This window comes from Priapulus caudatus, unplaced genomic scaffold, assembly GCF_000485595.1.
Source record: "Priapulus caudatus unplaced genomic scaffold, Priapulus_caudatus-5.0.1 Scaffold2208, whole genome shotgun sequence".
Classification (NCBI taxonomy): domain Eukaryota; kingdom Metazoa; phylum Priapulida; class Priapulimorpha; order Priapulimorphida; family Priapulidae; genus Priapulus; species Priapulus caudatus.
In genome coordinates this window covers 24,648-38,351 of record NW_014579269.1, presented here as the reverse complement: position 1 = coordinate 38,351, position 13,704 = coordinate 24,648, and the positions used below count along the sequence as shown (strand labels likewise).

General features: G+C 45.7%; 1 protein-coding gene across 1 annotated transcript; it reads left to right on the top strand.

The window, feature by feature from the left end:
* The first annotated feature begins 471 nt into the window (after window positions 1-471).
* Window positions 472-9,663, top strand: LOC106818393 (protein lifeguard 1-like). Its single transcript, XM_014823106.1, has 3 exons — window positions 472-593; window positions 2,115-2,196; window positions 7,544-9,663. The coding sequence occupies exons 2-3, from the start codon at window positions 2,150-2,152 to the stop codon at window positions 8,007-8,009; spliced, it is 513 nt and encodes a 170-aa protein (XP_014678592.1). The 5' UTR covers window positions 472-593; window positions 2,115-2,149; the 3' UTR covers window positions 8,010-9,663.
* Window positions 9,664-13,704: the final 4,041 nt, after the last annotated feature.

Here is a 13,704-nt window from a genome sequence, read left to right as displayed (position 1 = left end):
TATATTATAAGTAGGTAGCTACAGGTGTAGCATGAGTATACAGGTATCTACAGGTATATTATAAGTAGGTAGCTACAGGTGTAGCATGAGTATACAGGTATCTACAGGTATATTATAAGTAGGTAGCTACAGGTGTAGCATGAGTATATACAGGTATATTATGAGTAGGTAGCTACAGGTGTAGCATGAGTATACAGGTATCTACAGGTATATTATAAGTAGGTAGCTACAGGTGTAGCATGAGTATACAGGTATCTACAGGTATATTATAAGTAAGTAGCTACAGGTGTAACATGAGTATACAGGTATCTACAGGTATATTATAAGTAGGTAGTTACAGTTGTAACTTGTAACATGAGTATACAGGTATCTACAGGTATATTATGAGTAGGTAGCTACAGGTGTAGCATGAGTATACAGGTATCTATACGTATATTTTGATAATGTCATCTGATTGTTTATATGTTACAGACTGCAAAAATGGCGACTCTTCGTGCAATGCCAAGAATGATGTGAGCAGAACTCGTTATACCCATGCCTGCCACAAGCCGGGATTCAAATACAGCTACTGCTACCATCCGTGGCTGGCAATTGTAAGTAGAGCTTGTAGTGTGGTTATTATGCTGTAAACATAGGCCATAATAAAAATATTGTATGTTTGCTCTTACCCGACCGACCCGCCAAAAAGCGACTAAAAAATTTGTATTGATCTTTCCCATTCTTTATTTTGTTTTTTTTACAAATTGTCTATCACTGTACAGTGTATATGAATCTGTCAGGCAATGCAATTATATGTTCCGTTAAGCAAACAAACATTCAACATAAAAGGTATCTCTACACAGAGCGAAACCCCGAGATGCTAGACACCACTGTGATGTGGTGTGTCGTGCGTGCGTGCGTTGCTTTGGTGCGTGTTCGCCCAGTGCCAGTGCCTTTTTGCGTGCGTGTGTGGTGTTATAGTGTGTGTGAGCCCGGGTGTGTGTGAACAGTGTGTGGTGGTGGTGTGTATTGTTGCGTTGCGTGCTGCATGCGTGCGTGCATGCGTCTGCGGCGTACATGCTGTGCGGTGCGTATATGCTTGTGTATGTATGTGCTGAGTGGTGGGTGTTTCCTCTGCCTTGCATTGCGCGATGGCGTGAATAATCAACAGTCTTGCCTGTCTGATAATGATACCTGAATCCAGGGGCGGATATAGGGGGGGGGTCCGGCGGGTCTGTACCCGTCCCCCTTTAATGTCAAAGTGCCCTAAAAAAGTTCCTTCCGGATATCTTTAGGGCTAGTTTTTCGTATAGAAGATTTTACTTACTATACTAATATAGGTATATAGTTGATTTTGTAGTTATTCACAACTTAGAAATGGAGGAGATAGAGAGGTCCGAGAGGGACCGGATTCTGATAAATTTTGCATTCTAGAACATCCAAATTATGCTCAGATCTTTCAGAATGCCCACCAATTTTTATCAATTTTTTCTTTTGGGGAGGTCCCCCCCCCCCCCGGCCTCGGCCTCGGCGCTTTTAAAAACACCAGAAAAATTAAAGCCAGCGAGAAGTGTTTGTTATAGTTGATTTCTTACCTGGACACCTTCCTTTCAAAAATATCTGGATCCGCCCTGCCATCGTTCCTATTCTCGTGCGTGTGTTCTCCCGCCATTGTTACAATCATGTGCGCTCTCGCTCTTCTGCCGTCGATAGTTAGTAACTAAGCGAATGGTACGATCACTCGACAAACTTTTTTAATCACGAACACTATTTCCAGGCGTTTTCTGGGTATCAGCTGCTCTCTGTCCAGCCCCTCCACGCGCCCGATCCCGGGGTGCGATGCTGTGTGCGCTCGCGGTCTCCTCCCTTCGGGCGTCCTCCTCCTCCCTCCTCTTCCCTCCTCCTCGCTCCTCCTCTTCCCTCTTTCTCTCCTCCTCCCTCCTACTTCCTCCCTCCTCTCCTCCTTCCTCCTGCCTCCCCTCTGCCTCCCACCTCCTCCTCCCCTCCTCCTCTTCCCTCCTCCCTGCTCTTCTTCCTCCTCCTCCCTCTCCTCCTCCTTCCTCTTCCTCCTCCTCTTCCCTCTTCCGGCTCTCTCCCGCAATCGTTACAATCACGCGCATCTGCTTCTGTTACAGATCGGCATTCCGTTTGCGATGATCGGCGTGCTTGCATGGTTATCTCCTGCATGAGGCGCCCCCTGCTGGACACACGGCCAGAGTAAGTAGACTAGCCGGCGGTCAGTGATCGAGAATCGGTTGGACATATCTAGGGCATCGACGACTAGCCGCGAATTAGGGCGGCTCGGGTAGGCAACAGGGCGCACGTGACCAGGCCCCCCAATTTGGGGCCCCCCACATCTCTAAGAGTATCCTAAAATTTACAAAACCTGTCGTAAATTGTGATCCACAAAATTCCTTAGCAGTGTATGTACAGTTGAAGTGATGCGTGTGCATGCTGTTTCTCTGAACCTGAATTTTGCTGTTCAGCTGTAAGAACACTTTCCCTAACCCTCGAAATTGCTCTGAGATCTATCTATTATTGATGGTCGGTCGAATGTTATCTCTCTCCTTGTTGTGGGAAGCCGTCATTTTTTAAAACTCAAGTGATTAAAAATCACGTGGAGAACGCGATGAGCAACAGAGACTGGTACCTCAGTATTCTCGCTATTGCGAAAGTGACATTTTAAATTCAGTTGAAACACGATGAACATAACTCTCTGAATTTGCAAGCATGAAACGTGCGCAGAAAAATACAGACTATAAGGGCCTCCACTACATTAGCGTGGCCCCGGCGCCGCCCCCCCTCCCCCCCCACACGCTTAGTCCGGCCTGATCATCGATCATCGTTTGCACTCAAGGCCGATCGGATATCGACGATAATATGGTTGGAGTGTTAGTGATCGTGCGGCTACTCCAGATGGATCGACAATATATCAGGTAGTACAGATTCTGGTTTTTTATAATACAATATTTCTAAAAGCTAGTGTAACGCAGCAGCGGCACGAAATTCAGATTAGATTGCGTTCGCGGCGAGTGTGGATGTGATTTACCTTTATTTAGCTCGATCTGACGTAGTCAGATGCAGCTTGCTAGAATCGGCGCGATGGATCGATCCGGTCGTGCCGGATCGCTCGTCAACAGCTTGGGCAAGATCTTTAAGCGCTCGACGTTCTGGGTCGACGAATATCTCGGCGTCGTTGGCGGGGCGATCGTCAAAACGAGTCGTGCGGATGTCTCGAAGCTGGGGGTCAAAGGGTCCAAAGGTCAAGAAGCTGTAAAAAGAAGGGGGGATATCACTTCAGCTCCTTAACTTAAGGTAATAGTGGAGGAAATGCCGAATTGCAAGCACCAAGCTAAACGGCTCCGACCTAGGACTCGTGATAGTCGGCTGTATAGCAAGTCTGTAGGAAAAGCCGATCACTGTGCCGAAATGGGAGGATCACAAGCTGTCAGAAGGTCAAGTTGGGCACAAGGGCAGAGTTTAGAATCTTTTCTGACGGACCTTGGCATCTGACGGGCCTCAGCGATTGAAAAATTTCTTGTTTTCAGCGGTAGAGCTCTCGGTATTTTTATGGCTTTATCTGAAAGGACCATGAAATGCTCGCCTGTGCCTGCTGATATAGCGCAAGGAAGATTTAGAGTGATCGGAATCAACCTTTGACCCTCATAAAGGAGGGTTAAACTTGTTTATTCTGTTTAGACTGTCTGGTTAGACAGGAATTTGAATGCCGCCGGCGCTTTGCTAGTAGAATCTATACATGCGCTGCGATGGTATGAGCGCTCAAATGTCCACAGTGAAAGTTTCCAAAGACTAAATTGTGGAGTTAAGAAGGTGTATGATTCCTAAACTCGTATTAATTTCTATGTCATTCCACTGTATGTCGAGTTTGTTACATGTACGTATGCCACTGCCAGTGGCTGCTTGCCAGTGCATGTTGGTGGTATGTGGCGCGTGTAAGGTGAGTGTTCTAACCTCANGTTTACTAGAATCCCACCACTCCACCACAGAGTCACCGCAGTAGACGTTAGATGAGCGCTGTCGCTCTGCGGCACTTGTTACTTTAACCCTTGCCACATTTTTTCTGTGATTGTGTTGCATTACTTTTATTAACTTTACCCCAGGGGCGGGTCTAGCTTTCAGGAAACGAGGGGGGGAGGGGGTTATATGATATTTGAGATAAGGCGTGCCTTTCGGTGGTAGGGTGGTCCGGGGGCATGCCCCCCTCCCACCTGGAAAATTCAGGCAGCCGTGTAGTTACAGGGGATATCCCCAGTTTCTATCAGCCTGCAGACTGACTTTTTTTATATTTTTGACCCCATTTTACTAGTATCATAACATTAGTCAGTGTCTGAATGGGGGGGGGGGGTTGCAACCCCCCCTCTAGATCCACCACTGTAACCTAGCTACATTTTTTAATAACTGATACAAAATGTAGTTTATTTATTATTTGTCTATAATATTGAATCGTTTATTTTAGTAAGTAAGTTTATCAAATTCTCGCCGCACCATCCCCCCCCCCCCCCCGTGTAACCTGGGGCAAGGCCTTCATTCGCGGCGACGCCGCTCCACATCCGGGGGTTTAGTTCTGTCCTCACTCTTCAGGGCCGTAGGCTGAGGAAATGCCTAGGGGGGTAGTGACGGATCCAGGATGAGGGGTGAAAAACAGGCGGGGGGGTCTGGGGGTCCTTTCACCGAAAATTTTGAAAATGTAGATCGCAATAGATGGTATTTGAGGCACTTTTGAGTACATGTACAGCCTTCATTCTGACTACGACAATTCTCTTTTAGTAGAACTTTTTTTTTTGCTTCAAAATCTAGGGGGCAGCTGCCCCGACCCCCCGCAGGCTACGACCCGGCTCTTTCTCTCTCTGTAGCATCAGCGTCAGTTTCGCGACTGTCAGTGTGCGTGCTTACAGCTTCAGTACTGTGTCTGTACAGCTTGCTGTCCACACCAGCGACAATAGAGATTTATCGCAGCGCTCCTAATATAGCGCGTGTGTCATTTGCGCCAATTTAACGTTATCGAAGAGAGAGCGAGTGACGTGCGTTATAGAATACGAGCTTAAATAACATTTTTTTGCGGCGCAGTAAATCGTGGAATTTCGCCGCGACGTTGTTTGTGTTAAAGCACCGTCGCTGCGCTTGTAACGTAACGACGGAGTGTGAGGTCGTTGACGTTGTAAAATCGTGTCGAGTTGCGATTTTTTTTTTTTTTTAATATTTTTTTATAATGCTTTATTTCCAGAATCATGATTATATACAGTACATACATACAGAGAAGAGTTGGTATCGATTACATGGTATTCTATCCTATATATCATTTTCGATTACTGTGTATTAGTTTGGTGCGAAATTGACGCTGGCATCGTCATCGTCGCTTCGTGTGAGCGTCTCCGCTATCACCCTTCGTTCGAATTCAGGCCCGTGCAAAGCTGGTAGTAGGCCCAGGCCAGGTGGGAAGTGTAGGCCCCATTTCAAACTGCTCATTATGTTTCATTGTAATCAGTGCTAAATACATATGATTTATGTATGGATTTATATACATGTGTATTAATCGTTTATGATTCTTCTTTAAAATATTAATATTTTGTGCTAAATGATGCCCCCCTTGACTCGCTTTACAATATCAATATTCTTTACCAAAGCCTCTTAGCCTCTTCCAGAGGTAAAGCCCCTAGAAAAAAAGCCTTAGCCTCTTAGCTAAAATAAAGCTTTACCTCTTAGCCTCCAGAGGTAAAGCCTTAGCCTCTTAGCTAAAAAAAGCTTTACCTCTTAGCCTCCAGAGGTAAAGCTTCTAGAGGTAAAGCCTCTTTACCTCTTTTTAGCCTCTACTAGGGCTGGGGAGTATAGGCCCCCCTCAAAATCGTCGGCCCATGCCAACTGGCCCACCTGGCCCGCCCTCTGTTCTGGCCTGTTTGAATCGCACCGCGTTACATTACATTGCGTTTTATTGGAATGTTTTTTGGTTGCTAGTAATTTTGCCACGTATCTCATTTTACTATAACTACGTCACGAATTTTCTATTCTCTTTGGGAGCGGTAAATTTTCACAATCATATTCATATCAAATATATTATGTATATTATATTTGTTGGAGCGAGCACGGAGAATTTTCGCATTACATACGTGCAGCTATAGTACTACCTTAATTGTCACATTATTATTATTTATAGTTACTGTTAAAATATTTATTTATGTTAATAATTGTTTAGTGCATTTAGCTGTTGTTGACTTGCTGCACGAACGAGTTGCATTACTACGTGAATGTTTCCATGGCAATGTTTGTCGCCGGTCGTCCCTTGTGACGTCGTAAAAAAAGACGTAAATCCTCGTCACACCGAGTTGACGCTCCGTCGTCATTATTACCACCTATATCTGTCTGCACGTACGCTGCATGCACGCACTCTGTCTGCACGTACGCTGCCTGCACGCACGCTGCCTGCACGTACGCTGTTTGCACGCCTGCACGTACGCTGCCTGCACGCACGCTGCCTGCACGTACGCTGTTTGCACGCCTGCACGTACGCTGCCTGCACGCACGCTGCCTGCACGTACCCTGCCGGCCCGCTTACTACGTGGGTTCGATTTCCCGAGAACACATCGCATGAAGTGTTCAACATATCTGCTGGAAACGGACGATAAATATTCTCCATATATGATAACTACAGGAATGAAATGTATCTTGGATTCGTGAATTCCGACTGTTAAGTCCGTTGACATCCTATGATATCGGTTGATCTTCCCTAAACAGGAGATAATATAATTATAGGCCGTGGCTACGCGTCCGATTACCGGACGCCCAGCTCCCAGGCTACACGTCTGGTCATATATTTCTTATGTGAACTCAACTATATGTTTTTCAGTAAAAAAAATGAACAATAAGTTTTTACCATAATATTACTTACCTGTAGGTATTTTATCAAAAAAACGTGTTTTTGTAACGTTAGAAGCAATAGTGAATCCGGTAAAATTAACGATTTGAAAGGGGGCGTCGTTAGTGGCATTCTGGAATCCTGCTCCGCTCGCAGCCTTTCGTAATGGACGCGTGCAGACGCGTTCATTTCATGTGAAAATATAATTTACTCTTATGATTCTTAATTATGTAACTAGAACAGAGGGCACTCAAAAAGAGTGCAATACCTCGCGAGCGGGTGTAACATGTATAAACGGCTGCTGCTGCTGCTGCCTGGACGTTCTAAGGCGAGCTGCTGCTGCCTGGACGTTCTAAGGCGAGCTGCTGCTGCCTGGACGTTCTAAGGCCAGCTGGTGCTGAATCGATCGCTGGTGCTGAATCGATCGCTGGTGCTGAATCGATCGCGCCAACGCTACAGCGTATAACAGCTGCCTCGCTGCTGGCTACACACACACACACGAACATCACACGAGAGGGGTCACATTACCTCCCTGCAACTCCGTTGCGGAGGTAATCAGACAGAAAACCCATCTCAGGATTCCTGTGTACACCACGTCTTCGAAATCCGTCGCCGGCGTGCGTCCGCGTCTCTCTCCTCACGCGCCCGCCCGTCGCAGCACAACAACCCAACACGTACGCTCACTTGTTTCAGGAGCGAACGACCGACCATCACCGTCGCGCCGACCGCGGTCAAGTCCCACCAGATGGAGCCAGCGTTCGAGGCGTACCCGCCGGGCGAGCAGCACTACGGTGGCGACCTCTACCCACACGAGGGCTACGCGGTTGACCGCTATGGGCGGCCGTACGACCCGGCAAGCTACCCGGGCGGCCCTGAAACCACGACGACGACGACCGAATACAAGCAGCCCTACCCGCAGCCGGGCGAGGGCGCCACCTACCCGCCGCACGGCTACGACGCGCCTGAGCCGTACAGCGCCGAGCCCACCGGGGGGCACCACCAGTACGACTACCCGCCGGGCGAGCCCGCCAGGGTGCGCCACCAGTACGACTACCCGCCGGGCGAGCCGGAGGAGGAGGAGGTGGCGCCGGCTGGCGAGAAGAAGAAGAAGCGCTATCGCAAGAAGAAACAGGAGGAGGAACACGATACGGTCGTGTGATAGTGCGCGCTGCGGCCGCGCCGGCGGAGGGATACGCTACAGCCGGATCTAGTTTTGTGACGGTGTTCGCGGCCGAACAAGAGAACGGCTGCGTGGTCCGTTCGCGCCGATTGATCGCGCCAAATTATTTCGGGTTGCCTAGCAACTCAATTTGTTTGTACTCACTGACGACGATTTTAGCCGCACTTTTACAAGTCGGCAATCGTGTGACGGAATTTTTATCGTGCAATCGTGCTTGCCCCCTATCTTACTCCCATTTCACGCTAACTTTTACGGGGTTAGGGGATGCATAATAGAGATTGCCCCTGGCTACTGTGCACACCATATTTTATACTATTTTACTCTAACATCTAGGGGTAGATGACTTTAAACCGAAATTCTGGCATGCAATCCTGTTGTCCCTGTTTTACTACATTTTTGCCGTAATTTTATGAGTTGAGGGGTCATCCAACCGATGTTGTTATTAGGTTACTCTGCATACCTCGATTTTACTACTAGTTTAAACCAAATTCTGTGGATTTGGCGAGTCCTAACGCAAATATTCTAGGTACGTAATCGCATAGGTACTCTCTCTATTTTACCTTCGTTTGGCTTCAGCTTTGAGGGAAAGCAGTTTGGAGGTGACCTTATAGTAATGTTGCGATGCCAGACGAGCCGTGTGTTTATTTCATTTTCTGCACTGCCGTTTTAATGTCATTAATGTAATTGCCTGTGTGCTCGTACTATATATATGGTGGCCTTTTCGTGAGGCTCTGTACTACTGCATGCATGGCTGCAGCCATGAATACTCTGTAGACTCGGTGTAACGATACATTTTGTTTCGGTTCGGTTTTTTTATTTATTTTCAGTAGTAAAACTGCTGAGAAGATGGCGAAATTTGCCCTCCATTTTGAACAATAATAATAATAATACCTAGATCATAATATTATACATTTATATATTACTGGGCTTGGCGTAAGTGCTGAGCTGTTTGCTCGCCGTGTGCGCCGCCTAACTGAGAGTGGGTTGGTTGTATTTCCCGGAACCGAACCAAGAACCGAAACGAAAAAAAGAAAGAAAACCGAACCGAACGGGATGTAGGCCTACTGCGATACAGTTGAATCGCAGTTAATCGTTACACCCCTACTATCTACTGTGTTGCGAGTGAGCGAATCTCTCGTGGCGTGGAGGGACGCATACGCCTAGCTATGGCTTCTATAGAGAGAGAGAGTGTTTTCGCCTTGGATTTTTATCGGGGTGTGGGGGGGGGGGGGGGGGTGGTTTTGGTAACGATCGGCCGGGTGGTTCCTGAATATAGGTGATTAGTATTGAGCATATTTTATATGTATAGTTAGCATTTAACTCTCTTTTTATTGATGTAGTTCTAACTCGTTATTATGCCGTCCTCATATCATCCCACGTCCAACGATATATACATATATATAATAATACATATTAATGTTCGTATATCATATGACTGCATGTATATTATATATATATATATATATATACATACAGAGGCGTATCTATATGTGCTGTATATAAAAACATGTTATTATCAAGAGCGGATAATACTATTATCCGCTCTTGTATTATCCGCTCCTGGTATTATCCGCTCTTGTTATTATGTGTATATAGTAACATGTTATTATGTGTATATATAATATAGTGACATGTTATTATGTGTATATAGTGACATGTTATTATGTGTATATAGTAACATGTTATCAGGAGTAGATAATAGCGAATTATTCTATTCCCTTCCCGAATTATTCGATTCCCTATTATCTACTCCTGATGTTATTGTAGACAGCTCGGTGGTAGAACCACTGTCAGCTAGTGCCCCCTGGCGACGAAAATCGATAACAGCGTGGATCTGTGAAGCAATAGCGGGTAGATATTAATGTTAGTGTTGTTACTGGCACTGGTTCATGCCAGCCAGACGTGTTGACTCGTGTTACTTACTTGCCAGTTATAAACATACTCATCTTGGTCTTTACAGTGTCATACTCTATATAGGAGCCGTCGATATGTCTATCGTTTCATGCGCATGTAAACAGAATGATGGTATTGTAATGCAAGTTGAGTTGAGCATACATTCATTGATCAGGTCATTCTTCGCGGCTGTTATTCACCTGTTGTTCAACTGTTATTCACCTGTTCTGAGCATATTGACCGTCCACCGTGATATCGAGTCCGCGAAATTTAAATCGTGCTCGAAATCTTTTTCGCTCGGTTCTGAATTGTCGTGATCACACATGTGATACGCCGTTTGGCTCGATTGTTACAAGGAGGTATACCCACGATTTTACTGTTCGTGTAATGTTACATCGCATAATAGAAGGCGTGTATATAATGACAGATATATTTCATTATTTACCCCTGATAATAGTACATAATCATGAAGACAGGTGCGCCCCCTATGATATAGATGGGTATAGCTGTTATTCTTTCGGGTTTAGTGTCGATTAAGTTCGTCGCGCGTGCGACGCTTAATGACGTTCGTTGTCGGATGGATGACGTCACCCGACGTAACGTATCGAAGATGGTGAGATAAAATCTTATGTCTGATCACTAACGGCAAGTAATGCTGAGAGGGTCTATGTCCCCCAGGGTACTGCCGGAGCGTACCCTGGTACTATCTAATATGCCGGACCGTACCTCGCCTACTCCACTAACGAGTCTAGGGAGTCGCCTACGCCTACTGCCTAACCCTAACCCGAACCCGAACCCTAACCCTAACCCTAATCCTAACCCTAACCATATCAAACAGTGACCAGGGTACGTTCCGGTATACCGGATCGTACCCAGGGTACGTTCCGGCAGTACCCTGGGGGACATAGACCCTATGAGCCCAAGTGATGCCGCACGCGTTGGGTTGTGATCGTGTAGTTATAGTTATTCGTCTGGCTTGCGTTGTGTTCCCAACTTCCGCGTGCAAGCAATCGTGTTCTCCTCCGCGGGTTATATGGGGGCAGTGGCGTAGCTAGGATTTTTTCAGCGGGGGGGGGGGCTTACATTTTCGTGGGGGGCACAATATATAACTTTCATTTGCATTATAACCTGTTTCAACGGCATTGTTTACCTCAATCTTTTTTTTATCAGCAATGAATTTTTCAGTGGGCAGGGCCCCCTGGGGGGGCACATGGAAAAGCTTTGTGGGCCACGTGCGCCGTACCCAGGCCCCACCCCGTAGTGCTACGCCCCTGTAGGGGGATGTGTCTTACGTAATTGTAGAGTAACCGACTAGTTTATTCTACTCAGGAACCACTAACACAAGTTAAATGTATCATTCTACACACTACACAAACACGTCTTTTCTTTGCAGTGCCTGTCCGTCAACTCTCTGAAAACTCTCTCTCTCTCTCTCGCTCTTCTAATAATAAATATATATAATATGAATATATATAAGATATATATATCTTCCGCCCTAGCTGACGACAACGGGAACTTCATACTGGTGCGATCCGGCTCCACAGTGATCATTGGCACGCGTGTTTCGCACTAGTAGTCTTGTCACTCGGTCGTCTCCGTGTGTATGTCCGGTTGTCACCGGCGTTCGTCTCCTGTTTGCCTGGTTGTCACGCCTGCAACGGTTTGACAAGTTCGCCAGCGGTCAACGCCTCGAACTACATGGGTGTCGGCACGTGGCAAAACATTAGTGTCCCTATGTAGCAGAAGAGTTTGGCGCCATGACGATTCTCGAGAAAAGCTATGCGTGTCACGTGTCGCCTGGACCCGACTTGTTGTTTCCAAATTAGATAGCGCACGTGGCTATGGCCTGGTAAGATAAGTGTAGCAGATTAAATTACATAAGGCGCGAACAATTGAGTTTTAAGCAATTTCTAGAAATGCTAGATACACATTAGACCAGCATAGTCTAGCTCTATAGATCTCTGTTAAATGTTGAGTTTTATGTGCAAGCATCGAAATAGTCTAATTAATTACTACGGAATATTGTACAGCGTATCCATACAGCGCTGTACTTAAGCGGCAGCGGTGTGGATCCATTTGGAAACAACATGGCGTCAAATCCTGAGTTGGCGCAACTCTCTGTATACAGGTACCCTAGTGCAACACACAGCGCGTGAGACGCGGAACGCCTAATGCGATAACATGCCCAGCCCGTACGCTAACATACGTGGAGTTTATACTACCCTATACACGCGCTAAGATAATACGCGTAGCTCTGCTACACCTATTAGGCAACCAAAGAGCTTATAATGATAATCTATTATTATTATAATTATAATTAGAATGATTATCATTATAAGCTCTGAGGCAACTGTGACGTCACCACTTTGTAGGGCCTACGGTTGATTGCGATGCTGAGCTGGTTATAATAATAGTTGTTGTTATCCACATCTCAGAAGGAGTAAATTTCGGTATCTTCTGAGCGCGGTCTGCAGGATCTCAGTAAGTTTTCATGTAAATATATAACTCCTGTACCGCGAGATAGGTGGCAGCACGTGTCGATCGCCACAGACTGTCCATGCGCGCGGATTTATAATAAAAACAATTTCGTCCGAGCTTTTCTTGCACGTGTTTGAATTTGCAACGGAGCTTGTCTGCATTGGTGGCCCTAGCTGTAGATTACATAGACAGACACCTGAATTGCTAGAGTGCAGTTGTAATGCCTTCACCGTGGGAATGGTGGCTTGATCGATGGAAGGATCAGGAGTTAATAAAAATATTTGGCGTTTATTCATTCATAAATGGGTGGGTGCAGGGCCGTAGCCTCTGGATGGGGTGGGGGGCAGCTACCACTCTAGATTTTGGAGCAAAATTAAAAAAAATAAGGCTTTATTTTGTGAAGATGTTTTTGGTTACTTATCCGTGAAAGCATTGTTTCAGACCTGAATGCATGTATGGAGGGAGGGAGGGATGGATTATGGAAGACATGATGAATTACTAGATATCATTAGATTACTAAGATAGATATCAGGTTAATGGGTGGGTGGATGTATGGGCAGAGTGGTGGGTGGGTGCACGGATGTATGTGCAAAGGCGTCGGAAGCAATAAAATAGTGCCGCGGCTTTGGTGTTGATGTCACTGCGGTTGTACATTTGTGAGTTTGGCCAGGATGATGATGATGATGAACCATCGAGACGATGACGATGAGTAAAAGAATACGCTCTTCGCAGCTTGTGTATTGTACAAAATATACTTTGTAGTTTGGCAATTGATAATAATGGCAGTGACAAAGGCTATGATTGTGAATACTTGTTCATGAGCTCTTTGCAATTTGCGATGCTATTCGCGAAAGCTGTAATTAACAAGGTATGAATCTAATCGGCGATGTTGTGTATATTATGAATGGTAAAATAGGCAGCCATGCTGAATTTGCCTCGGCAGAACGAGTTATGCAGGGGTTCGCCAGTTTAAGCATATAAGACTTGCTGAAAGGACTCTATAGACATATTTATGGTATGAATTTCATGTCATATAAGTAAAAACTCAACATAAGACAGATTTGGCGTAAATTTAACTTTCACTAGGGGGTGGGTATGTAGGAATTATTATTAAATGCTTTTATCAAAAACATTTTGCCAATGTTTTTAATATTTTTAACTCAGGGGAATAATAGAGGTTGAATTTTTGGTATATATAAATGATCACTGGGTGTACATTTGTGAAGTTGGCCAGGATGATGGATGAATGATGAAGCGCATCGAAGGGCGATGACGATGAGTAAGAATGCCGCTTCGCAGCTTA